Raw genomic sequence first — 25,025 nt, forward strand, 5'->3', positions numbered from 1 at the left:
ATTTCCCTAATTCATGGATATAGTCTTATTCCACTTGGTATTTGGTTATCCCATCACTCCAAGATGAAATGGTTTACCTCCCAATACTATAGTTCAAAGGTTGTCCTTTATTCTGAAATAGGTAAAGCTTACATTGATATGAATGGGCTCTCTCACTTGGGAAGGACTTCAATACTAACCTAGGGTTCCTCTTGCAGATGATGTTGTGATCATATGGATATTTATATCCAAGGTTTGTTGCTTCTCTAATAATTATTGTAGAACTCTCACCTCTCTAGGTTTGATGTATAATAATATGGAATAAAGAAGGGTATATATTTCTAGAGTTGATCTCCTTGTCTTGTTTCCAAGTTTGAAATAGAATGAATACCATGAGGTTCATGGTAGGATCATTGATTAGTTTAAGACATGGAGAAGATAAGTGAAGAACAGTTTCTCCAATTATTGTTACTTGGTTTCCAATTAAATGGATGTTCATGTTATGGCAAGGAATACCATGTTGTGATATTTAATAAGATCAGGTAGTTGGTCATTGAGTAAAGTGTTGTTGTGTTGATTATTAGTTCCATTTGATCTAACCCCTTAGATCAAATTATCTCTACCCAAAACAAAGTTTTAACCAAGTCACATTGAGGTTTATAGCGCTTGACTTGATGAGCTACTTCAATTCCACCAAGGTCAAGTGAAACTTCAGTTACTGTGACTGTTTTACTTTAAAGCGCGAAAATTCCCCAGATTTTCTATGCATGAATGCAATGCACACATCTGTTTCCTCTAATTTTGTAACCCCATTACCTGGGATATTACAGTCGGCCTCTCCCCATCTAGCCTAGACGACGCCTTCAGCAAGGTCGCGACATCGTGGCGTCGTTGTCGCCTGCTTTGGCAGACCGGAGCTAGGGTATCCCTCGGAACCGAAGAGAGGGAGGCCCGGTGGAGGTCATGACCACACCTCCAGGAAGGAAACGGTACCCGCATGCATCGTCGTGGTTAACATCGTTCGCCTACGAGCAGGGCTTTCATCCCGATCGTTCACCGAGACCCCAATGCTACCTAAGCCGACCGACTGGAGGTGGGTACAAGGATGCAAGCTGCCATATTGAGCCACCACAACATAGAGGAAAGGAGTAGCACCAGCCACACCGTCGAAGGAGATGAGAGTTGGCTATCAGCATGGGCTCAGACACTATTAGAAAAAAAGCTATAGGTCTAGCACTACGGCCGCCGCGCCAAAAAAGTGCACGCCGGTGCTATTTGTCGCTGGCGCACCAAAATTTAGGGGCGGTGGTCACGCCCAAATACCACCGGCGTACCAAAATTTTGGTGCGCTGGGGTAAGGGTCGCCTAGGTCCCAGCCAAGGCATAGTCGTGCTCTCCCCTTACTTCTGGCATAGGGCTATATTGGTGCACCAGTGGTATATTGATTACCACCGACGCACCAATATAGCCGTGCGCCAACGGTAAGTGGTGCTCATGAAAATCCTTCAAATACTCGGTGGAGAATACCTTTACAAACTCGTAAAGCTCGTTTAGCACCCATCATTTTTATTCTATTTATTTTGCAAAAAAAATTGAAATTAATGGTACCATGTGTACAAAAAGAAATTAAGGTTAGGCATGTGATGAAATCCATGAAATTCTCAACTGATCTAATATCAATTTTATCGCACCCAAACAAGTTAATTATCGGAATCACAAATGCGTTCTTTTTTTATTCCAGCCCGGAACGATGAGAGCAAAACAAAGCTCTTATTTTGGATGTAATATTTCGAAAAATGCTTTTGGCTCCCGAGCTCCAGTGCTCTCATTATTTTTTTTTAAAATGTTTATAAGTTATCAAAAAATCTGAAAAATAATTCTGGAGATTTTCAGTGATATATCTCACAATCATGCAAAATCTCAACCCAACATTCTTTTTTACTTTGTGCTAGACAAAAATAACAAATTGTGACATGTTTTTGGAGATTTGAAAATGACTACTCAGATCTGCATTTTTGTCATTTTTGTGTAGCTTAAAATATAAAGTATTTAAAATTGATATTTTACACGTTTGTGGGATACATTATTGGCTATATGCAGATTTGTTTTCAGAATTTTTTGAAACTCAAAAATATAATTTTTAATTTATTTGAAAAACGAGATCACTGGTGCCCATGTGCACCAAATCTCTGTCCGTAATATTTCGGCTTCAGTCACCAAATATATAATGTACCTAGCTTAGAAATATGTAAGAAGGTCAACCCTACGATTTTGTATTATAAGTATATATATGGCTTAGCGTAAGCGTCAGCCGCAGTGACCCGTGCTAGCACGTCAACTGTAGCGTCAGCCACCCACTGAACCCAGTTCGCGGCCTTTCTACGCGCGACTCCTACCCTACCTGGCCACCACCACCGCCGCGGCTCTCCTGGCGTCGGCGGTGCGTCTCCGTTATACTCCATGTGATGATCGGATCTTTCGTCTGATTACACGTGAACGCGATACGATGGGCGGAAATGATTGCACGATCGATCGATCAGGCGGGGGAGGAGGGACACGTACGGCCCTCGCAGCTACAGTGGCGGCTAGCCTGGACGGGCGTACGACGCCGATGGACGGATGCTCCTCCGGACAAGATCAGATCAGGCTAGGTCACACTGGGCGCCACTAGCTGGACTCTGGAGGAGTGGTAACTGTCAGTAGTGGATGCGTGGAGACACGGGCGGCCGGCCGGACGACGACGACGATGGCAGTCTGCGATCGATCTAGCTATCTATCGTCTATCCACCCGGGAGAGGCGGGGCGCGGTGCGACAGCTCCGGTGACCGGTGGCCGGACGAGCGCGGGGGACGTGTGACCTGATGCCCTGATGGATGGATCATCATGGGGTGTATGTGGGAGCCGACATGAACAGATCGATCGATCCTGTTCCTGCCTTTGCACACGTTTCACGGGCTGGATGGCTGGGCGGCTCACATCAACAGCGCAGGCCGGTTGACGGGAAAATGCATAGCCGCACAAGGTCGAGTACCAGCAATGCTACACATACGGAGTGATTTCTACGGATTTCTTCCTACAGACTGACGTGGAGAGTGGTGGAGCAATCCCGAACCTGAAATCACGGAAGCTGGGTGGTTTTGCACCAGTCCACGATCAACACATCATCCCGTAGGTTCAGTCCGTAGGAAGCATTCCGTAAGTCCAGCATTGACGGTCGAGTACAGAGGAGAGAAGAACTATATATCTAAAAAAGAAAACAATCATAAAAAGAAGTTCACACTTGTCGATGAGGTGTGCACCGTGCACGTACAACCTTTTGAGCCCAACCATGTCTACTCGTCTGCTTTTTTTTAATGAAGATAATGCTCAGTAAATTAACGAACAATCAGATGAAAATCAAACAACAACAACAACAAACACAAGCCCACACCCACTCGCGCCCACAAGGCTAAACCCACCAAAGACCCGAGAACAAAGGGTCAAACAAAGAACACCACTCTACCAAGACGAGCTGACGTCCCACCAAAGTCGAAAAGAAGACGCCGTTGACTGCAATTACATCTGGGCATGGGCAGCCCGGCCCGGACGACCCGACCCGACCCGGATGGCCCAGCCCGACCCGGCCCGAAAATCCCGGGCTGGGCCGGGTCGGGCTTGCACTTCGGGCCGGGTTTGGGCCTGAAATCTGAGCCCGGACGTCGGGCCGAGCCGGGTTCGGGCCTTCATTTTTGTGCATTTTAGCCTGGTCGGGTCGGGCTTCTCGGGCCGGGCTAGGCTTTTTGCTCGTTCGGGTCGGGTTCGGGCTTAATTTACAGGCCCGACTGTCGGGCTGGGCCGGGCTCGGGCCTGACTTTTACCCGCGGGCTTTTTAAAGCCCGGCCCGAAACCCGGTCCGGCCCGAACTTTGCTCAGGTGTAACTGCAATGAGAGGATCAGGCAAGGGACACTCCAACAAAGATGAACATGTATGCTCACTTTCCCCACCCCGCACCGCTCTCCTCCTCTCCTCCCTTGAGAGACTCCAAGTCGCTCCCGGCTCCTTCCTCCACCTTCTCCGGCGGCCTCGCCGGCCGGAGGGGTTGGAGGGATGGAGACCGGCCCCTGTATAGGATAGTAGCTAGGAGGGTTCTGGGCTATATTCCCGTAGTTTGGAGCAGAATCTCCGATCTGTTCGGCCAGATTGGTGGATGCCTAGGGTTCTATGCTCGATCTATTCAGCTCTGGCGGCCGGAGGTGAATCAATCGGCGGGAGCCGTAGTCTCCATCAATAAAGCGTTCCTGCTGAGCTCAGCTTGCTGCTGCAAGCACCTGCATATTCCATGGTCAGCCGTGGTGGCGGGAGGGGAAGAAATGGTGCCGCTGCAAGTATCACCCTTCTCTGGCCGGCCATGGTGGCGAGGGGAGAAGGGGAGCAGCAATATGCTGTACTTCGGCGTCTTCTAGGAGGAGCGGAGGATCCCTGTGCTGTTCGAGGTGGATGGTGCAGGTGCTCTTCGTCTCCGCGTCTTCGATGGTGGATCTTCCTCAACAAGTGCTTCCATGCCGGTGGCATTCTTGCCACGGCTATCCTTGGCCATGGTGGCCAACCTACAACCTCCGATTGGAGGCTACTCTCCGTCGTCTGCTGGAGCTCGACGCCTGGATGCTGCCAAGTGGTTCGTCCCCGGAAGCCTCAAGGTAGCCAGCGACGACGGTCGCTCGCCGGAAGGGGGCGCTCGAGTGCTCTCGCCCTGCTCCTCGGCGGCAACGCCTTGAGGACGCCGGCGGCTGGTGGCAGAGATGCCCAGGGTCCTGATTGCTTTTTCAGCTTTCTTGTTAGGGTGTTTCTTGCAAAAGTGCAGGCATTATCTTCAAATACTTGGTTCTTTAGGACAAGTGATGTAAAGGGTCTGCATGAAAATTGTACGTGCCATGTGCTTCGCTAATATATATGGTCCACTTCTTTGTTCAAAAAAAAAACAAAGATGAACATGTCAAAGTCCTTTCATTTTTATTTTCTCACCTACCTAGCATTTAGATCACCTACTTTCTTGAGAGAGATGGTTATGAGGAAAAGAGGTCACCTGCTTTAGGCACTGGTGTTCAAACATTCTTGGAGTGTTCAGATTAATTTTGTCCTTATTGAAAAAGATCCAAGTGTGTGTAGAAAAATATGTAAATTATCCTCACATGTAAAAAAGAGCATGAAGCTATTTCTCTACTTATGCGTGTCCCATAGTTTCAGTCTGGTTTAGCTCTGTAGTTTATACTTGCCAAATTGCAATGTATTGTCATATGGAACTACTCATCGTTTAAAATGGAACACCCTATACATGCTAACCAAAGGTTTACCTATTCCATTTTGCAGGTTTTATTTTGACTTAAGTCACCACCCTGGTTTCATTATCTAATTATATATCTACCACACCCTGGTTTGCATGCCAATTTGTGTATATACGTGTTGCTTTTAGGCATTGACATTTGCACACTATCGAAGTATCGAGTAGAAGTGGCATTTAGCTCATGAGGAGGAAGATGAAACAAAGTCAGCGCTTATGTTAGAAGTAAGGCTGGAGTGAAACAAAGAATGAGCATATACTTACAACAACACATGAACCGGTTGACGGGGAAAATGCATAACTGCACCAGGTCAACTATAGAGAACTCTAAGATCTGGAAAAAAAATCATCGTTGGACATCTATATAGTTTGTTGTTCGCTTTGGGCAGATGCACACATTATGGCAAAAAAGAGAGAAAAGGGTCACACTTGTCGATGAGGTGTGCACCGTGCACATACAACCTTTTGAGCCCAGTCATGTCTACTCACCTGCTTTCTAAATCAGCCTTGATGTATTGTCAAAACGGCCCTAGTTGTGCTCAAGAGCCTATTATTGGGCCGTATTGCATTCCACCTACCATACGTTGAACGAAAGCTGTTATAGCATGCGAAAATGCGCTTCACCCGGGTGCTAACACAATCTCATCGTATACTCCCGTTTCCCCCATTTCAAAATATACAATTTTTTACAGCATAGAGCATGAACATGAAAAAATACGCACATCGGAAAAACCTGAAAAATAAAACCTGAAAGAACTCATAAATTATCATATGTTAGTTTTGTGAAAGAAAAATATATATGCAAATGAGAGTTTCCCTGTACACTTGTGTAGATAGTGTGCACCAGCAGTTCTCTGAGCCTTGCAATCTCCAGTTACGTGCTTTTAGAAGGCCTGAATGTAAATCTTCTCCCACTGTCCAAACGGCCCAAGCAGAGCCTTAGAGCCTCTTGGGCTGCTTTGCGCCCCTGCTCACATGCATTGAGCATTTGAGCCAAAGCTGGTAGAACTCCTATTCCCCCTTTCTCTGTTTCAAAACGTATAAGTTTTTATTTATCCTGTCAAAAAAAGTTTATTTATTTTTTTATCTAGAAAGCATGAACATGATACCGTATGCAAAGTATGATTGCATAATTTGGTGCTAAATATGATCTCGTGCTTGCCCACAGTTGTGTGACACCGTTGCATATATACACATCAAGCTTCTAAAGGCTTCCGGGCGGTTCAAAAGTCAAAACTTCTTTAGCGGAAATGGAAACTAGATCATGGAGCACCGGATTATTGACGCTGTTTGGTCTAATTTACACTTCCATTCCTCTCGCGGTTTGCAGAACAAGCTCCCTGCCTTGCTGATGTGGTTTCGTTGTTGTTCCAGGTAGTTTGCAAAATGTTTATGGGGAGGGCTGACATAAATCCGAGTGAAACCCGAACCGATATATGATACTACACCAAAACTACGTAAGAAATTTATATTAAAAAATAAAACCACAACGAAACTAACAGAAAACCATATGACACGTACATTAATAACTTGAGCAAAGTTGGGCAACTATGAAATCTAATGTAGCACGTAGAAAGACTATTGGAAAACATGAAATTATGTGGAGAACGCTCAGAACCATATGAAACTTTCGATGCATAAAATAATTGGCTTCGAAAATTTTCAGCAAAAGGAGAGTTCAACTTTCAGCAACAGATTCGACTTTACTTTTTCTGATGATAAATACGGCGGTGAAAAAAAATCAAATTGGACATCAAGTTCAAAATATATGAACCCCTTTTTAGTTTGAACAAAACAATAATGCATATATTAATGCACGGGAGGGAGAGGGACGATTGCAGGTTGATTTCTACAAAGCATTAGGTTCAAAATGCAAAATATAAGAGAATAGATGGTGTGATGATGCGAGCTGGATGTGTTTCCATACTACGGTGAATGATTTAGTTTCCATGTATTCTCTTATATTTTGCATTTTGACGGCAGGCCCTTGGGTAAGAAGAAAAAATCATGTGCTATCATACAATCATGTGCTATCATGAGACTTATCTCTTTTTGGTTGTCATGTCCTTTTAGTGGGATGTTGTGCTCTTGTGTATCGGTTCTAGTTGATTTAGAGGTTGCATTCTTTCGATACTTTTCTTTTTTGGGTGTGCTGTTGGTATGGGCTTGACCCTGTTGTTGTAGGTTTTCGCTCGGTTTTCTCCTAAAAATTGAGCAACTTCTTCTTAATTAATAGATGAGGCAAAGCTTTTGCCTCCCTTTCAAAAAAATATATTTAGTTTCCATGTTTCTAGCAAATATTTGTTTTCATCGGATATTTTGTTACTCTCCTTGAGTGGTTCGCATTTGTTCTCCTGTGTGTCGATGATACTGTTCTCCTCCTGTGTGTCACCAAATAAGAACTCATCACATAGCTTTATGTCCATCTGACAACATGACCCATAAAGAACCAACATTCAACTGTATACACAATTGGCGATCAAATCGCTGTAAACACAAGAAACCCTTATATCTAGTTTAGTGCTATCGCACGACACACGACTCTGCCCCAACCCCAAGGGCCTGCCCCCATATGCTTCTATGATAGCACATGATTTTTTCTTCTTACCTACTGAAAAGTTTTTTTTGTATTTTATTTTGAAACACAATATATTAAACAAGTAAGCAAACCGTCTCATTAAAAACCTTCCAAGTCCCTTAAGGTATTTTTTTTAAAAGATTTTTTTTTTGAAAAGCTTCTTCCATAAGCCTCATGAAACACAATATTTTTTTTGAAAAGATATTTTTGTAAACTTAACTAAATTAATATATTGTAGACTTCTATGAGATAAATAAAAAACATTATACATGTAAATCGACCTGATCAAAACGTTAGCCCATATACGGCCGCTGTAGACGAGCTAGTGTTATTGTTCGCTACATGCGGTACCTAGGGGCCCTGACATATACCTCTTGTACAGTCCAGCAACCGTGCAGTTATTTTTGAATCTTCCCAGCCCAGCCTAGTTACACCTCTTTTGACGGCTTAAAAAATAAGCCACCCTCGTCTAAACTTCTGCATAAGCCACCTAATTTATTAGTTGGAGATTCTAAACAAGTTATACCATAATTAATTTAGAAGCCAAAGTAATATGTCATATGTGGCTTATGGAAGAAGCTAGGAAAGGGGTAGCTTATTTTTTAAGCCGGAAAAGAACTAGGCTGTGGGAAGGCCGCAGTTAGGCTTACATTTTTTTATTTTTCTTGACATGTGTAATGGTACGATTTCTGATGATGCATGGTTCATTAGAAAAGGAAAACCCTAGCTTTCACCATGTGGATTGCAACACGGGCGTCCTCCTACCTCTCCATAGGATGCGTGGCTAGGCGATTGATAGTGTTGCATATGCCCGCTATCCCGCAAACCATAGGGCCCGCTCACATCTTATCTCCTCCCACCCCCACCGCTCGTTTCCCAACTGAGAGGGTAACAAGAGAGCTCGTCTCCACGGTCTATCGCCGACGCTCCCTGCCTCGATAGCGTAAGATTGTCTTCGCAACATGCCGATGCTCCTACCTCCATAACATGAGCTCATCTCTGAAGTGCGCTGATGATGCTCCTCCCTTCCATAACGCGAGATCTTTCGTCGGCGTCGAGAATATCCGACGAGCCCCTCTCTCTCCCCCTACCCCCGGCGAGGACCAATTCTTTGAGGTGGCTTATCTCATGCTATTAACCGACACTCTCTGCCGATGACCATGCGGAGGTGTTTGTTCCACAATTTCGTTATCGCGCGCCTAACGTCGGAGGTGTACCTATGTGAGATGATGGCGATGCTAGCTACAGATGCCACCGTAGGCGGGCAGCGTTGCTACATGGGTGTGCGGCATGCACCCTTGCTACGATGGATGTACAACGTGCATCGTCTCTACCATGCATGGACGATGTTAGGCTGGCATTTCTACCATGGGTGTATGGAGTTCCTGCCGACGGCGAGGGGTGGGGGCGAGGGGTGGGGGCGGGGGTTGTTACCATGGGTGTACAACGTTGCTACCGACCGTGGGCGGTGTTGCTACCACGAGGGTGGACGGTGATGCTGTGACCGGCTCAGGGGCGGAGCTACCACCGATTTTTTTAAGCTTGATTTGGGGGGTGTCGCACACTATAAATGATGAAAATATATCAAAGAAACCAATTTTTACCTACTGTCATGTGGCCCCTGGTACTATAACCCAGCTACGCCCCTGCACGAGCCCTCGCTGGAGATGGGCGGCGGCAAGGGGCCCCATGAAGACGGTGTTAGTAGAATCTTCGCGTCGAACGAGGATGCCTTGGAGGGTATGTCGCTTGCTTTTTCTTTTTTTTTGGGGGGGGGGGGGGAGGGGAGGGGATTATTCCCTGTAGGTGGGCTAGTACTCTAGTTGGACACATATTGACTCTGAAGGTGGGGGATCGGGGCTTCCAATCCCTCAACGCTTGCCATCAGAGGTCTCCAATCTAGGTGGGACGTAGGCGCGGCTTGCCATCCTGGCGCCACTCCAGTAGATAGTTGCCACGGCAGAGTCTGGTGAGCTATGTCAACTTTCATGTGGCACTTTTTTGTTTTAAAGTTGCCATCGATTGTACACTTGAAAATTCTATGATTGACGATGGGTTCATTCCACCAGACTAAATTCTCATATTCGTTCCTATAATTTAAGTTAGAAAAAGATAAGATCACGAAACATAGTTTAGCAGCCAATTCATAGAGATGAAACGGCTAACAGAACTATCCCGCCGAAATTTACATGATGTTGCCAAGCTATTATAAGCATCAAATTGTTTTATCTGGAGGAGAGCTACTTATCTCAAGGGAGACTTGTCGAACATGCCAGGTACTGTTAATCCCTAGCATGGACAGGTAGACTGGGTTAGAAATGGGCTCTCCTTGTCACCATCGCCAAACAGATAGCATCATCTTATCTTCCGACGCACAAATGACAGTAACTTTTACCATATGTTAGAAATTAAGGTGTTTACTTCTGAATTCTGAAGGGCTGCAGCTGTCCAAATGTTACTTTCAGTCCCACACAGACTTGGGTTCTCATTGGAGATCCTGTTACAGTCCTGCTGCTTACTGGTACTACTTATTCCAAGACGCGTTTAGGGGATTATATATAACTTGCTTACGGTTGCTTAACGTTGCCAACATGCCGTCGAAACTGTTGCGATATATACTCCAAAGAGAAATACCGACCGTTGACCATGTGCTCTGTGATTCGTTGAGGGATTTTGGTTGTTGCTTGCATGGGCCTACTACTAGCGAGTTGGGCGATTGGACTTGTTGACCACCTGTTCTGTTCCTGCCGTCCAAAATGGACGAAGCTCTTTAGTTTTATAGTGGAGCCCAGACGATTCCTACTCTATTTCAAATAATCGGTGGCGCAAACAACCTCACCAAATTATAAAACAAACGGCCCTCTTGCCTTAGAGGCAAGAAGTGTAATATTGATTGTCATTTTGTAGCTAAATTTGTTCCTGCAATTAGGTGAGGTACCGTAAGAACAAGCGAGCAGTTGGTAGAAGCAATGTACGTTTTGTCAGTGTGAATAAATTGCACATTATCAGCAGAGATGACATGTATTCTCTCAACATCTCTGAAGAAACTTCACTGTGCGCATGGATTATTTAATCCGCGCGTGCCGTTAGTCTGTAACATCACAGAGGTATTGGCCAAAGAATAAATAAAGGGGTAGTATGAAAGGATGTTTTCTACAGTTGCTGCTCTCTATCCCCTCCTCGCCGGGCCGCTCCTTCCTCCTCTCCGCTGGAATAGCCGGCTGGAGATGGAGAGGAGCAGGCGCCGGAGTAAATACTAGTAGTATTAGGTCTAGTCTTTGGTCCTTCGTGGCGTTTGGCGACGATGCCGGGAGGGAGGTGCCAGATCTCGGCGGCCAGATCTCGTGCTGGCCCGTCCTCGTTCTCTGCTTCCTGGAACTCCGTCGGTCGGAGCTGTACGGGAGGTGGTGGAGGGAGACGGAAATCTCCGTAAATAAGGCGGCTTTTCGCGGATCTGGTGGAGAGCGATGCACAGGCAAGCTTCCTCTTCCTGTTCGTCATGGTGACGAGTGGGGAGAGAAACTTCTGCCTGCTGCCTCATCCAGGCCACCACTTCTGCAGCAGGGGAGCAGGTTTGCTTCTCGCCGGAGGTCTATCACGGCGCCGCTGTCGCTGTACTCCTTGGCCATAGGGTGGCCCCTCCAACCGGAGAGCCTAAGTGCTCTCGTCTCAGGAGCTATTCACCAGGCCCCTCCTCTGCATCTCATGGTCGAAAGGCGACCCTCCTTATCCTCTCATCTTCTTCCGCTTCGCCTGGACGACGCTGCTCGTATCTGATCTCAGCTCGGGTCTCACAGTTGACACCACCCCAAGTGGCATGCTCCCCGGCGGTGGCGTCAACTCCCGAGCGGCGAGATCTCCTGTCAGCGGTGGAGAAGACCAAGGACTCGATTGCTTTTCCTTTTTAGTCCTAGGGTCTGTTCTGTAAAAGTCGCGGCCTTATCTATCAATCCCCAATTTGTAAGGGGCATCGATGTAAGTTGTAACCCAACGATGGATTAATGAAGCGGCCTCTGGGACCTTCGGGTCCTCCTTTGTTCAAAAAAAAATAAAATAGTCAAGACTTGACAATCGCCAATAAACCCCCAGGCCAGAAAGTCCCTGGGATTTTTCTGAAAATAGAAAGTCCCAGGCAGGTACACTAGAGAAGGTACATATATCACAACTGTACAAGCAGTGCTCAGCAAGCAAGTAGTTAAGGAAAAGCTTTATTCCTTCCCGGTCTCTGCATCGAAATATACACACAACCGTCATCACATACAATGTTAAAAGGCTTAGACAGTCTAGCCAAGGTCACAGAAGACAATTAGCCAGCATGTGCGTCAATTTCTACAACTGAAGGTTTCGATCACACGGCTTCTGAAGATCGGCATATGCAGGATACGGACCGTGACAAGAGTATAACTATAACCGGTACCTTTTCAGTCGAAAGTATGTATAAGAAGTTAACTGAGATTTGGGTAGATAAAAACTTACTATGTATAAGAATTTAACTGATATTTGGCTAGATAGAAACTTTAAATATTTGTGGAAGGCAAAAGTACCACACAAAATAAAAATCTGGCTTTGGCTAATATGGCCTTTTTTTTGCGGGTAATATGGCTTTGGCTAATATGGCCCAACTCTATAGTGTTGAGATACATATCTTGTATATCCGGATGTATATCCTCTGTAGTTATTGTATAGCGATACATATCTTTGTATTTACTATTGGGCCCGCCTCCTTCCTTGTATAGTCGAGGACGTGGCCTATATATGTACCACCATATGCATCCGATCAATACATCGAGTATTGCATCTCTCTCTACATGGTATCAGACACCTCCTAGATCCTAAACCCTAGCCGCGCGCCGCCTCTCTCCCCCGCGCGCCGCACCCCCCACTCCTAAACCCTAGCCGCGCCGCCTCTCCTCCCTCTCTAGCCGCGCGCCGCCTCCCCTTCCCCATCATGTCAACCCCTAGCTCCAACCCCTTCGCCGACTCCTCCAACCCCGACCCCGGCCAGCTCCGCGCCGTCGCCATCACCGACCATGTCCCCGTCAAGCTGTCCACCACCGCCGCCAACACCTCGCCTGGAAGACGTACTTCTACCTCCTCTTCCGCGAGTACAACCTGCGCGATCACATCGACGGCACCGCCGACCTCCTCGCCTGCGACGCCGACTGGCTGGCCATCGACGCCACCATCATCCGCTGGCTCTTCCTCACCGTCTCGCCGGACATCTTCAAGACCGTCGTTCGGGAAGGCGATGATGCCCGCACGGTGTGGGGAAAGATCAACGGCCTCTTCACCAATAACAAGCTCCAACGTGTTGTCTTTTTGCAGCAGGAATTCTTCGGCACACCCCAGGGCGATCAAACCTTGGACGCCTACTGCCTGCGCCTCAAGGCCATCTCCGACGAGCTCCAGGACCTTGGGTTCCAGATTGGCGACGAGCTCCTCCTCTCCACCCTCACCGCCGGCCTCAACGAGGACCTCGGCAACGCCGCCTCCAACCTGACCCTCATGACCAACCCTACGTTCGAGCGGGCGGTCGACTACCTCCGGCTGGAGGAACGACAGCTGAAGGGTGTGCGCACCCGGGCGGTTCACACCGCTCTATGGGCCAGCGGCAACAGTGTTCTCCCTCATGGCGGAGTGTGACGCCCCGGAACCGGTACCATGAGGATCCCAGCGAACCCGCCGAAATCCGCATGATATCGATTCAGAGACGCCCTCCGACACGACGTGCGCGAAGAATCACACACGTGATGCCAGAGGAATTAACACGAGCGGTAACATTACAACAAGATTACAATAGAGCCCACAAGATACATATATTACAACAACGACTCCAACGAGTCAAGATACAAATAGATACATACAAAGATCCAAATCATACAGAAGATCAAATGCGTCCGAGTACGGACAAGATACAAATTGGACTAAGAGTCCTGAAGATAACCAGTGGCGTCCATAACCCTGCCCAGGCCAAGCCGGAAGGGTAACCTTGCTAACGTCGTCATCTTGTACCTGTCAAAGTCGGGCCATCGGTTGCCGACAAGAGGGAGGAAGCAAAAGAGAAAGGGGAAAAAGGCGAGAGTAAGTACCAAGGAACGAACTCCGGCACGTACTTAGCGAGACTAGAAATGGCTATGCTCGCCGGGCGAGTATAATATATATATCGCCGGGGGCTATATGGTAGGTTTAGCGGCAGCATAACTATAACCAATAGAGACACGCTACAACATCCGTCTAATCAGATAAGATAAGAGAGCGCACAAGGTAACAGATAAATACTACACAAACATAACCCAGCCGATTACACATATCCCCTCCAACAATTGCGAAGAGGCAATGTAAAAGGCACTCAACGGTGGACAAGTTTTATTAGGTATCGGTTGTAGTAATGCTATATTACTAATCAAGTTATTAGCAGATTATTATCAACAACATAAAGGTGTAAGTTGTTCTATGATCAAGCCATACAATTCCAAGTCGTCCATAACCGCGGACACGGCTTATCGATAAGATGTACACCCTGCAGGGGTTGCCCAAATGTAACCATACGCATGCTCGAACCCACTTGCTACAGGTGGAGTCTCACATCAAGACCGTTCCCAATGCAAGAGAAAGTTTAAGGGGAGCCACCCCGCTAAGCTACCCGTGACGAAGTTCGGCCGTACTCCGATACGGACCCAGAGGTTTGTGTCAACGGCTAAGCTAAGTGTGAACAACCTCTTTGTCGCTAATCGTTCCACGATATGAGTACGAGAACAGAATATAAACACCCGAAGGCAACGAAGTAAATCGTGCATCGTGCATATGAGCAAATAAAACCAAGGTTGTGGCTCCCAATAAACAGACTCGAGGAAAGGTAGTGGGTGATGGGGGTCCCACTCCCCCACGTACGGGTAGAGCGCTCAATCTCGGAACAGATAACAAGAACTCGGGTCCTAGGGGACATTAGCAAGTCAAAGTTCCGATGCTTTCGCAAAGGGGCTCACAGATGCCTCTGCTTACAATTTTAGTTGTTAACAATAAAGTAAAGCATGTGTATCTCCAACAACTGATATAGCATGTGATAACCTCCCAACAACCCAACATATCCCGATAACAGATCGAGATAAACAACAGAGCCTAAACACGCCTACGACTCGCAAGGCTCAAACATCAAGCAACGGCTATGGTTGAGGAATGATACATATAGGATTATTATGGTAAACAAGTGGAATAGGACACGTGACTCGATAAAGAATCGCAACATAGGGATAGCAATGCGAGAGAGAGAGTAAAATAGGTGAAGAGAGGGGGCTCGCCTGTGAAAAGCTGCAGAAGAACTTGTCGGAGAACTCGTCGTATCTCACATCACCACTTCGCGATCCTATCCGAGAAGAAGCAAATGCTGGAACACACAACGCATGCAAGTCTTACTACTACGGATAAAAAGTCGGCATGCTCAAGATGATATGCATGACATGGCAGATATGATGCGATGCACTTATCCAATTTAATCGGAGTCGGAACCCCGGACAAGCAAATTAGGTTGGAGTTGCATTTCTACCGGCAAATTTAAGTGTTGATTAGCACGGCATAACATGGCAGGGGTGCGCTACTTCAATATTAAACGGAGCGGGGAAAACCATAGTCGGTATCCGAAATACTCCGCATATATGTTAGGTGAACATGCATAACTATCACGTCTCGACACGATGCAAAATGCAAACAGATGTATGGATGGCATATTCATGTTCAGCACATTTTTCTGATTAATTTTCATATATAACACTTTATATTTGGAGTTATAGTTTGAAAGATATAAAATAGACAGATTTGCAAAATACATGAAAAGGCAGAGAAAGAGTTTGGGCTGGATCTGTGAGGAGGCCTGCTACCTGGCGGGCGGGATGAAGGCTGGCGCGTGTGGGCCGGCCCACTTCTGGCTGCAATCGGCGCTTGGGCCAAGTGGGCGATGGATGCGCCAGTGGGTCTGGGCCAAGGCCCATGTATGGATCTGGAGCAGAAAAAGAATGTGAATAAAATGGCCGGCCCAGGAATTGAACACAAGACTTGACGTTTGGAGTCAGAGGCACGGACCAACTGGGCTGACTGCTGCTTTTGATTTTGCAAAGCCCCGCTTAAGTTGAAGAATAGCTGCCTGAGATCTGAATAAAAAGAAGGAAAAAGGTTGGAATAAAATAGCCACTGTGGGGATTCGATCTTGGGATCTGATGGGTAAGCAAACGAGGAAATTACCACTTCGCTGCTCGTCAGATGGTGATGTTGGTGGGTCGCCCGACAACTAGAAGCAGAGAGAGGCGGAGCTCGGCCATGACGGCCATGGCGAATAGAGATCAGGTCGGACACGGGGAAGACGACTGGGGGCGAACCAGGACGAGGGCGAGGGCTTCGAAGATGCGACTTGATTCGAGGAAGCCGGAGGTGTCCTCGGTTTGGCCGGAGGAGGATGAGGGCGGCCGGAATCGAAGAAGAAGCACACCGACCGACGCGGAGAATCGGCGACCGTGCGCTTGATTAGAGGGCTCCCGGCTCGATTCCTTACACCAGGTTGAAGAGGAGAACGAGGCGCATCTCCCGGTGCCCTCAGAACGGCGAGGGGTGGTGTGTAGCGGTGGTGCCATGGTGGGTGGAGGAGGTACTGTGGTTTTTCCCCTTCGTTTTGTTCACAGAGAGAGGAGTAAGATGGAAAGAAGAGGAGGAAGATGGCGGCGCGAGGGTGGGAGAAGGGCTAGGGTTTCCAGGAGTGTGTGGGATGCGGAAATAAAAGGGGAGGGGAGGTGGTGGCGTGGTGGTAGTTGAGAGGGGGAGGACCACAGGAGGTTCACGCCATGTGCGTGCTCATTTTGGAGAAGAAGACAACGAAGCCAAGCCTCTTAGCTCGAAGGGGTACGACTGAATGATGAGGTGGGCTTGGGCTGGCTCGGGCCACCAGGGAGAAAGAAGAGGGAGAGAAGAGGAGCCCATGGGAGAAAGGAAAGATGGGCTGCTAGGCTAGATAGGTTAGGGTTTTATTTTAAAAGAAAAGACAAAGAGAATGGTTTATTATAGAAACCATATGAGAGGGAAAATAAAATAATAAGAGTTTATAAAATAATTTTATTTGGTTAAATAAAACATGGATGATATGATGCATATGCCATGATGATGCATAAAATAAAAACAACAAGCAATTCTATTAGGGGGTTCTACCCGGGGCCGTTACACGGAGGAGCTCCACCGGCGCCCACCCCCGCCCCTCCACAACCTGCGCCTCAGCCGCAACAACACCAAGGAGGAGGGGGCGGTGGCCGCGGCCGTCGCCATGGCCGTGGTGGTGGCCGTGGCGGTGGCCACAACGGCGGCCCCGGCATCGTCGGTCCGCGCCCCGGGTACTCACACCCCACTCCGCCGTGGGCGGGCGGACACAACCCCTGGACGGGGGTCGTGCACGCCTACACCATGCCCGTCCCGCGCCCCCCCCGTCCCCGGCACCGTCGGCCCGCGCCCGTCGACGCACCAGGCCTTCATCGCCGCGCCACCGCAGGCTCCCGCCGGCCTGCCCTATGCTCCCGCCGGCCTGCCCTACGGCGGCATGATGCCGCCGGCCCCGACTGCCCACTGGGACCCCGCGCTGTACACCGCCCTTCAGCACGCCCCCTCGCCGGGCGCTTACTCTGGCGGTGGCAACTGGTTCATGGACACCGGAGCCTCCGCACACATGGCTGCTCACCCGGGTAACCTTTCCACTTCATCTCCGACGTCCACTTCCTCTCGCATCATCATCGGTAACGGTGCTGGTCTTCCCATCTCTCATATTGGCTCCACTCCTTTTCCTTCTAACTCTACACCATTGTCTCTTAATAATGTCTTAGTTTCACCATAACTTGTTCAGAATCTAGTTTCCGTCAAAACTCTCTCTCGTGATAACTCTGTAACTGTGGAATTTGACGAGTTTGCTTTTTCTGTAAAGGACGCCCGTACCCGGATGGTTTTGCACCGCTGTGAGAGTCCCGGTGATATAGGCATCCCGAATGGGCCTGCCGAAGATAGTACCCGGGGTTTACTGAAGGCCCACTACCCGAAGAATAAGAAGACTCGGAAGTCCAAGATATTATTAAGGAAAGTTAGAATTGTAATAGGAAGCGTTATTTGTAATTTGGCGGGATGGGTTAGAAACCGTCCCGGACTCTGTAAACTTGTACAACACGAATCCCTCGGCTCCGCCTCCTATATAAAGGGGGAGTCGAGGGACGAGGAGATCATCGAATCATTGTTTACAAACCCTAGTTTTCATAATCGTCGAGTACTTTTCGGCTGAAACCTTCGAGATCTACTTGCCCTCTACTTCCAACTAAACCCTAGCCTACAATCCATAGGCATTGACAAGTTAATACCTTGTCAATTGGCGCCGTCTGTGGGAACTAGAGGCGTAAGGATCTGATCTCGATGGCACGTTCAAGATCTTCGACATCATCAACTGCAAGCAACGCAATGGATCGAGGTAAACAGATCGCTGCTGGTCCTGTCGATTTTGTTCCTCACCCACCCTCCCGTTTGGATGCATATGCGTATCTGGAGGAGCCTATGGAGATGACGTTCGGAAGGTTTCGCTTTCGCGTCGAGAAGGAAGGATCGTATCGTGTCGAAATTCCGATTTCTTCGGGATCGTCGGCGGTCGATTCTGATTTTTCAAGCTATACATCGTCAACCGAATCAGGAGAAGAAGAAACTTCGTCGACACGCTACGTCAGCACCAGGGCAAGAGAGAAACTCGCCAAGATCTTCAGCGACATGTCGTTTGAGTCATCTGCGGACTCATATATAAGCGATGGCTCAAGCGATGTCGACAGTTATGACTTCATCGACAAATCTATTACAGTGGGCAAGGTCTTCATCAATCTCAACGATGATGTCACCAAACCCAACATAGATCTGAATACAAAATATCATCAGATTTATGCCATTGAAGATCAAGAGGAAACATCTGAGGCTTTCGACGATCTGGGAAATCCATACGTCGATCCCTCCGATCTGCGACGAGGCCTGGGCAATAAATACGTCGGGCCACAGCCGTGAGACAGAGTTCAACTCTCGCAAGCAGCATGGGATAGGGCCGCGAGAGCTATGGACGGCTCAGAACCAATGGCCACCACAGCTACGCCATAGGAATTGCAAGCATATCAATATAGGCTCGCACGAGCTGCAAGAGAACTGGAAAAACAGACAGCTGAGTTAAACAGAAGAAAGGAGGCAGCTTCTGCATCCAGCAGGAGAAGGGCAGATCTGAGTCGACAATCTAGAACTTCGGGTGATAGCCACAGGGAGGCCCGGAACAGAGCAAGATCAAGGTTACAACACATACCTGAAGCAGAAAGAGAGCACTTGGTCCAAACCCTCGACATGTCTTTTATGTCGATAGATACAAGAGGAAATATCATCCCTAAGACACCAGAGGCTGGGTATATGGCGACACACGCTTTTATCCTCGCATCTAAACCACCTCCAGGCGATCCAAGGGAAACACTATACAATATGGCGGTAGCAGGAGTTGGAGCTATGGGGACAGCGTTTGTATCAACGCCTCCCGAAGGAGCGGCAAGGCAAAATAGTCCACGACCTGCAGCAGTAACAGCGGCAGCCCCTGAAGGACCAAGCGGAGCAAGAGACACGGCAGCACAAGCAAGGGTCGACAGAGCGCGGCAAAGCAGAAGGGAACATCGGCAATCCCCGGAGCTTAACGACGAAGATATATGCGGTTTGCCATGCTTCACGAGGAGAGTCCGAAAAACTCGAGTTCCTTCAGGATTCAAGTTACCCGACAACTTCAAGAAATTCGACGGCCTTCAAGATCCAGAGGATTGGCTAGTTGATTATCTCGAGACAGTAAAGCTCACAGGAGGAACCAGAGCAACAGCTATGCAAAGCATCCAGGTACATCTGAGTGGAGCCGCACGATCTTGGATAAAGAAACTTACCCCAGGATCTATCGACAGCTGGGAAAGCTTCGAGGATGTGTTCGTCAAGAACTTCCGGTCCACATGCAAGAAACCTGCGTCATTGGAGGAGTTGAGAGCATGTCGACAAAAGCCAGATGAGCCAATGAGAAAATACATCCAAAGGTGGAACATCATCAAAAACTCGGCAGAAAATATATCCGACGAGAGAGCGATAGATGCGTTTGTCGCAGGAATCAGGCGTGGATATTTTGTCGAGGACTTGGGAAGGACCAACCCAAAGACAGTATCCGCGTTAATGGAAATAGCAAACAGATGGGCAGATGGAGAAGATGCTGTCCACAACAAAAGGCACAGGTCGCCAGAGGAGGATCGTGGTCGAAATTATCAACCGAGGCAACGATTTCCTCGGCAGTACCCGAACTATGACGCTCCAGGACAAATTTCGGCAGGTTTTCGGGCAAACACAGGAGGAAACAACAGAGATGATTATCAGAGAAGCAGTGAGCAGCGAGGCGATAACGAGGACGATTCTCGCAACAACGAGGCAAAATAGCGGGCCTAGGTTCCCGAGGCCTTTCGTTTCCCAGAAGAAATGATGAATGGGCCGTGTCGGATGCACTTTTTCCTCGACAAAGAACGGAAAAAGACAGTCGGGCACTGCAGAAAAGGCGTCGCAATTTCCAGGCAATGCTAAGGTATGCGAGCACGCTAACGCTCGGGCGACACAGAGAAATCCTCGAGAACCCAGGAGCGAGATTCACCTGCCACCACCTCCCGCGATTACAGAAGACAATCGACATCAGCTCAGAATAGCGGCAGCACCTCCACCACCACCTTATGTTGATCCTAACTCTAACGGAGCAGTGTCGATGATCCAGAAGGGAAGGCCATCCAATAGAGCTCAGAAAGTAATCTCACGACAGGTGTTTATGGCAGAAAAAATGCCTCCACCAACTATCGAGTATCTTAATTGGTCAGGGCAAGATATTGGCTTCACCATAGCAGATCATCCGCAGCAAGTTCCTCGACCAGGGCAGTCAGCACTTATTTTGCCAGCAGTTATTGCAGGATTTGATGTCTCTCGAGTGTTCATAGACGGCGGTAGCAGCTTAAACCTTATGTATGCAGATACATTGAGGAAGATGAACATATCCTTAGCAAACTTGAAGCCAACAGACACAAGGTTCCACGGTATCACACCGGAGAAACCAAGTTACCCATTGGGGAAGATCAATCTCGACGTTCAGTTTGGAACCCGAGAAAATTATAGAATCGAGAGGCTGGAATTTGAAGTCGTGGATTTTCCGTCGCAATACCACGCTTTGTTGGGACGACCAGCATATGCTAGATTTATGGCGGTGCCACATTATACATACCTGTTATGGAGGTTGCCTGGACCAAAGGGACCAATCACGGTTAAAGGAAGCTTCGCCTTAGCCGATAAGTGCGATAAGGATTTTCACCGGATATCAGAAACTTTCGGGATGCAAGCTGAGTATCTGGCGTCAAGGAGTATGACTGACTATGACGTGCTGCCAGACGTTGGAAGGCCAAACAAAGAATCAACTTTCAACACCGAGAAAAATTCTAAGGAGGTGCAGATCCACCCGACAGACCCGAAAAAGACGACATCCATCGCAAACGACATGGACCTCGCATAGGAAAGCGCGCTCATCGAGTTCCTCCGTGAGAACTGGAAAATCTTCGCATGGTGTCCAGCTGACATGCCAGGAGTACCCAGGGAACTTGCCGAGCACCACCTCAACTTGGATCCCCTCGCGAGACCAATCAAACAACCCTTGCGGCGTTTTTCGGAACCAAACCGCAAAGCTATGCTATCAGAAGTAAATCGACTTAAGGAAGCTGGTTTTATCAAAGAGATATCTACAGAAGCCACATGGGTAGCTAACCTTGATGATGGTGCCGAAGAAACACACGACAGTCCTTCGCATGTGCGTCGACTTTACGTGTCTCAATAAACATTGTCCTAAGGATCACTTTCCCCTCCCAAGGATCGATCAAATCATCGACTCCACGGCAGGATGTGAACGTCTTTCCTTCTTGGATGCATACTCTGGTTATAATCAGATCAGACTAAAAGAAGACGATGAGGCCAAAACAGCGTTCATAACACCTTACGGCGTGTTTTGCTACAGAACAATGCCTTTTGGTTTAAAAAACACGGGAGCAACATATCAGAGGATGATGCAGAAGTGTTTGGCGACACAGATTGGGAAAAACGTGCAAGTATACATCGACGATGTCGTCATAACGTCAAAAAAGGGGGCAACGCTGATCGAGGATCTCAAGGAAACCTTTGACAACCTCAACAAATTCTGCCTCAAGCTGAACCCGACGAAGTGTTCCTTTGGCGTCCCAGCAGGAGAACTTCTGGGGTTTCTAGTTTCAGCAAGAGGGATTGAAGCAAATCCCGATAAAATACAAGCTATCGTAACAATGAGGAAGCCAACAAAGTTGAAAGAAATACAGCAGCTAACTGGGCGAGTCGCAGCGTTGAGCAGATTCGTCGCCAGGCTGGGAGAAAAAGCGTTACCATTTTACGCTCTGTACCCGTTCAGCCGTCTCCCTCCACTCACGCTGCACCTCGGGCGCTCTCTGCCGGCGTCGACCTTTGGCACGCTCGTCTTGGCCATCCCAGCTCCACCTCGCTCCATCAAATAATGAGAGGCTTTTCCTTTTCATGTAATAAAATGGCGGCTCACTCATGTGATGCCTGCCGACTAGGCAAACATGTTCGGCTTCCTTTTAGTACTTCATCCACAGTTGCATCTTTTCCCTTTCAATTACTTCATAGTGATGTATGGACGTCCCCTATACCGAGTCATTCTGGTTTTCTTTATTATCTTGTTATTCTCGATGATTTTTCTCACTTTGTCTGGACTTTTCCTCTTCGTAAGAAATCTGACGTTGCCTCCACACTCACCGCCTTTTATTCTTATGTGTCTACGCAGTTCGGTCGTCCCATCCTCGCCCTCCAAACTGACAACGGCAAGGAGTTCGACAACACCACCATCCGCACCCTCCTCTCCACCCACGGTACCATCTTTCGCCTAACCTGCCCATACACCTCCCAGCAGAACGGCCGCGCCGAGCGCGTCCTATGCACTCTAAATGACTGCTTCCGTACCCTCTTGTTCCACGCCCACATGCCCCCCCCAGTTCTGGCCGGACGCCCTCTCCACCGCCACCCTCCTAGTCAACCTACGCCAGTGTCGCCCTCGCTGGAATTACACACCTCATAATCTCCTGTTTTGCTCACCCCCTTCATACGACGGTCTCCGCATTTTCGGTTGTCGTTGTTTCCCTAGCACCGCTGCCACCACCCCTCATAAACTCGCACCTCGCTCCATTCCGTGTGTATTTCTCGGTTACCCGGCTAACACCAAAGGCTACCGTTGCTATGATCCGGTCTCTCATCGCGTCATCACGTCACGGCACGTGTACTTTGATGAGCACTGTTTTCCATTTGCGCAGGAACATGTGAGGACTTCTCCTCCCGTGACTGACAGTCCGCGGCGTCGCGGCCCTACCTTGGTGGAGGTCCCTGGCTCGGCAGTGCCCCCGCGCGCTCCCTCTACTCCAGCTGCGACGCCTCCCGTGACGCCCTCGAGCACTGTCTCGGGCTCACACGTGGCGCCCTCGAGCCCCACCTCGGGCGCCGCTGCCTCGCCCCCGACACCGCCCGCGTCGCCCTCGAGCACTGCCTCGGGCACCGCCGTGTCCTCTGCGCCCTCTACCGCGTCGCCCTCGAGCCCCAGCTCGGGCGATGCCTCGCCTCCGGCCTCGCCTCCGCCTCCTCCGCCGCCGGCGACGGGCCCCCTCACGCGCGCCCGTGCGGGGATTCGTGTCCCGAGCAGGCGGTACCCCTCGGACGAGTATGTCTGCACCGCGTCGACTTCCGCGCCTTCAGCAGCCACACCGTCGCCCCTGCCCGCCTCTGCCCGGGCTGCTCTCCGCGACCCACAGTGGTTTGCGGCCATGCGTGACGAGTTCGACGCCCTGCAGCGGAACCAGACATGGACGCTTGTTCCCCGCCCCCCTCACGCCAACATCATCACCGGGAAGTGGGTCTTCAAGCACAAGTTCCATCCGGACGGTACTCTCGACCGCCACAAGGCGCGGTGGGTGGTTCGTGGTTTTCGCCAGCGCGCCGGCGTCGACTTCACCGACACCTTCCCGGTTGTCAAGCCCGGGACGATCCGCACTGTTCTTCAGCTCGCGGTCTCCCGTGCATGGCCCGTGCATCAGATGGACGTCTCCAACGCCTTCCTTCACGGCCATCTAGAGGAACAGGTCTTCTGCCAGCAGCCCACTGGTTTCGTCGACAGCTCCCACCCCGACCATGTGTGCCTGCTCTCGCGCTCGTTATACGGGCTCAAGCAGGCCCCACGCGCCTGGTACCAGCGCATCGCAGCGTTTCTTCACCAACTCGGCTTCCGCTCCACCCGCTCCGATGCATCGCTGTTCGTGTACAACAACGGCGCCACTACCGCGTACCTGCTGCTCTACGTCGACGACATCATCTTAACGGCCAGCTCCACGGACCTCCTGCGACAGCTCACAGAGCGTCTTCGCGCTGAGTTTGCTCTCAAGGACTTGGGGCCTCTACACTACTTCCTCGGCATCGAGGTCGTACGTCGCACCGACGGCTTCTTCCTTCATCAGCGCAAGTACGCCCATGAGCTCCTGGACCGCGCCGGTATGCTTAATTGCAAACCCGCAGCCACGCCGGTCGACACGAAGTCCAAGCTCTCCGCCACAGACGGTTCCCTGACCACAGATGCGTCATCTTATCGCTCCATCGTCGGTGCCCTGCAGTACCTCACCTTGACTCGCCCCGGGCTGCAGTATGCTGTTCAACAGGTGTGCCTTCACATGCACGCTCCGCGGGATCCTCATTGGGCTGCGGTCAAGCGGATCCTCCGCTACATTCGTGGTACCATGGACTTCGGTCTCTCTCTCCATGCCTCCACCGCCACTGACATCGTCGCCTACTCGGATGCCGATTGGGCCGGCTGCCCAGACACGCGTCGCTCCACGTCCGGCTACTGCGTCTACTTCGGACCTTCGCTCATCTCCTGGTCGTCTAAGCGACAGCCCACGGTCTCTCGCTCCAGCGCCGAAGCGGAGTACCGGGCTGTTGCTAACGCGGTTGCTGAGGTCTCCTGGCTGCGGCAACTCCTCGTTGAGCTC

At 49.4% G+C, this 25,025-nt stretch overlaps 1 protein-coding gene and 1 long non-coding RNA gene across 2 annotated transcripts; one reads left to right on the plus strand and one right to left on the minus strand.

Moving 5' to 3' along the window:
* Nucleotides 1–12,823: 12,823 nt before the first annotated feature.
* LOC127315865 (uncharacterized) lies at nucleotides 12,824–13,518 on the plus strand. The gene is made up of 2 exons (XM_051346307.1): nucleotides 12,824–12,907; nucleotides 12,955–13,518. The coding sequence occupies exons 1-2, from the start codon at nucleotides 12,824–12,826 to the stop codon at nucleotides 13,516–13,518; spliced, it is 648 nt and encodes a 215-aa protein (XP_051202267.1).
* A 132-nt stretch (nucleotides 13,519–13,650) lies between these two features.
* Nucleotides 13,651–15,741, minus strand: LOC127316779 (uncharacterized). Its single transcript, XR_007860631.2, has 2 exons — nucleotides 15,174–15,741; nucleotides 13,651–13,887 (listed from the first exon to the last, which is right to left on the minus strand). It is a non-coding gene; the product is annotated as an uncharacterized lncRNA (long non-coding RNA).
* Nucleotides 15,742–25,025: the final 9,284 nt, after the last annotated feature.

The sequence above is a fragment of the Lolium perenne genome, chromosome 7, assembly GCF_019359855.2.
Source record: "Lolium perenne isolate Kyuss_39 chromosome 7, Kyuss_2.0, whole genome shotgun sequence".
Lineage (NCBI taxonomy): Eukaryota > Viridiplantae > Streptophyta > Magnoliopsida > Poales > Poaceae > Lolium > Lolium perenne.